This window comes from Octopus bimaculoides, chromosome 17, assembly GCF_001194135.2.
Source record: "Octopus bimaculoides isolate UCB-OBI-ISO-001 chromosome 17, ASM119413v2, whole genome shotgun sequence".
NCBI classification, from domain to species: domain Eukaryota; kingdom Metazoa; phylum Mollusca; class Cephalopoda; order Octopoda; family Octopodidae; genus Octopus; species Octopus bimaculoides.
In genome coordinates, this window is record NC_068997.1 from 7,136,849 (window position 1) to 7,138,647 (window position 1,799).

General features: G+C 35.2%; 1 protein-coding gene across 3 annotated transcripts in view; it reads right to left on the bottom strand.

Annotated features, from left to right (window-relative positions):
* LOC106872482 (chromodomain-helicase-DNA-binding protein 8) overlaps positions 1–1,799 on the bottom strand; it is a 99,063-nt gene that overhangs the window by 55,256 nt on the left and 42,008 nt on the right. For all 3 annotated transcript variants that reach the window (XM_052974037.1, XM_052974038.1, XM_052974036.1), the window contains exons 18-19: positions 1,675–1,751; positions 466–584 (exon numbers count right to left, since the gene is read on the bottom strand). In XM_052974037.1, the coding sequence (XP_052829997.1) occupies positions 466–584; positions 1,675–1,751 (196 nt within the window). The remainder of the gene's footprint in view (positions 1–465; positions 585–1,674; positions 1,752–1,799) is intronic.

Below are 1,799 nucleotides of genomic sequence, written 5' to 3' on the forward strand. Positions count from 1 at the left end.
TGCTTTTCAAGTAAAGGGTAATTTTTCTTATTCCAGGGGAATTTGAAAGCACAGAACTAACTAGACAGAACTAGATTTGATGACAGGAGATGTCACTGACTGTTGCCCAATCTCAAATGATGATGTCACTACCCAGAGCCACAGTCCAGCATAAATTGTCAACACTCATGCCAACATGTACATGTCACACAAACATATTTATACACCACAGGCTTCTTTCAGTTTCCTCCTGCCAAATTCCCATACAAAGCAATAGTTTACCTGGAATGCTATAGAAGATATTTAGCGAAGATGTCATGCAGTGAGATTGAACCGAAAGTCACTCGGTTGGGAAGTGAACTTCTTAAGCACCTAGTCACGCCGGTGCATATACGTAACCTCACAAACACACAAAAAAGTTAAACATGGCTTCCCTCCTCAATGAACCTATTTACAATGGAAGAAATCTAAATGGCAAAACCTTACCTGTAAATCATTTTGAGGGTTCCAATCTGAATCATAAATAATGACTGTGTCAGCAGCGGTGAGGTTGATGCCCAAACCTCCAGCACGGGTACACAACAGAAATATAAACCGATCTGAATCTGAAACAAGAACAATATTAGAAATTTTAAATCGTTTTCTTCTATTTCCTGTCTTTTATTGTTATTGTAAAACAAAAATATTAATTTAAAAAAAAAAAACATTTACAGCATTGTGAACCAATTACAAAGAATTTTCTAGAAAGAACAAATAAAAAGAATAATAAAACAGCAGCTTTTGGAAATTCAAAACACATTCAACCCTTTGGCATGAAGAAGAAGATGATGATGATGATAATGATGGTGGTGATAATGAGGATTACTGTCGAATATAACGCTTATTTATTCATATGGTTTGAAATTAATCCTGGATTATCTCATAGCATCAAGATTTTGATGATGTGATTGTTTATTTTTAGTATGACATTGTAGGGTAGGTGTGATAGGCTAGATCTGGCCAGTTTTCAAATTGGCCAAGTCTAGCCCATCATAAAACAATATTTGGGCTGGTTATGGTCAGTTAAAATGGTAAAAAGTTAATGTTGACAAATCTTTTCCGCAACAACTGCTGAATTCTATAGAACTAATTTGGCGCTTAAAAGAGACAACAAATAATTTACTAGTATGGTTCTAGAGTGGAACGGTAAAGAAATTTAATACATGAAAACAGTGTAGAACAGTGTAGAAGCCCATCAAAGGTTCACCTTTGTCACACACTGTGCCATACTTATGGATTATATTAAAAGCACACACGTTTGTGGAATATTCATCCACTAACATGCAAATTCAAAGACCATGGAGTTCAGACGATCAAAGAATTGGAAATTTATTATTAGAAATTCCAACCAAAATCTGTTTTAATAAAGAACAAATAATCTTCTCCAGGCAATTGAGATTTGGTGAGATTATTGTAATTGAGGTTTGGCATGAAGAATTTTAAGTCAAGATGGCATGGTTAGAAAGAAAATTCCATTGAGTTAATGCTTTATGACTGCTATTTTCAGCAGGTCAAGAAACAGCATAAAGGCTACTGCAATAGGAAAGTAAGTGTCAATTTTGATCAACTTCAATTATTGCTGTCACAACAACAACTGGCGCCTACATTTGGTAGACTGAAAGAAGCCATTGTGAATTGATATTTTAAAGAACTTACCTGGCTTGGAGAACCTGTCAATGGCTTCTTGTCTAGCATTGCCACGGATACGGCCATCAATTCTTTCATACAAGTAACTGAGGTGGTAAAGAGAAAAACAAAAGAGTAAAATAAGTTAAGAATGC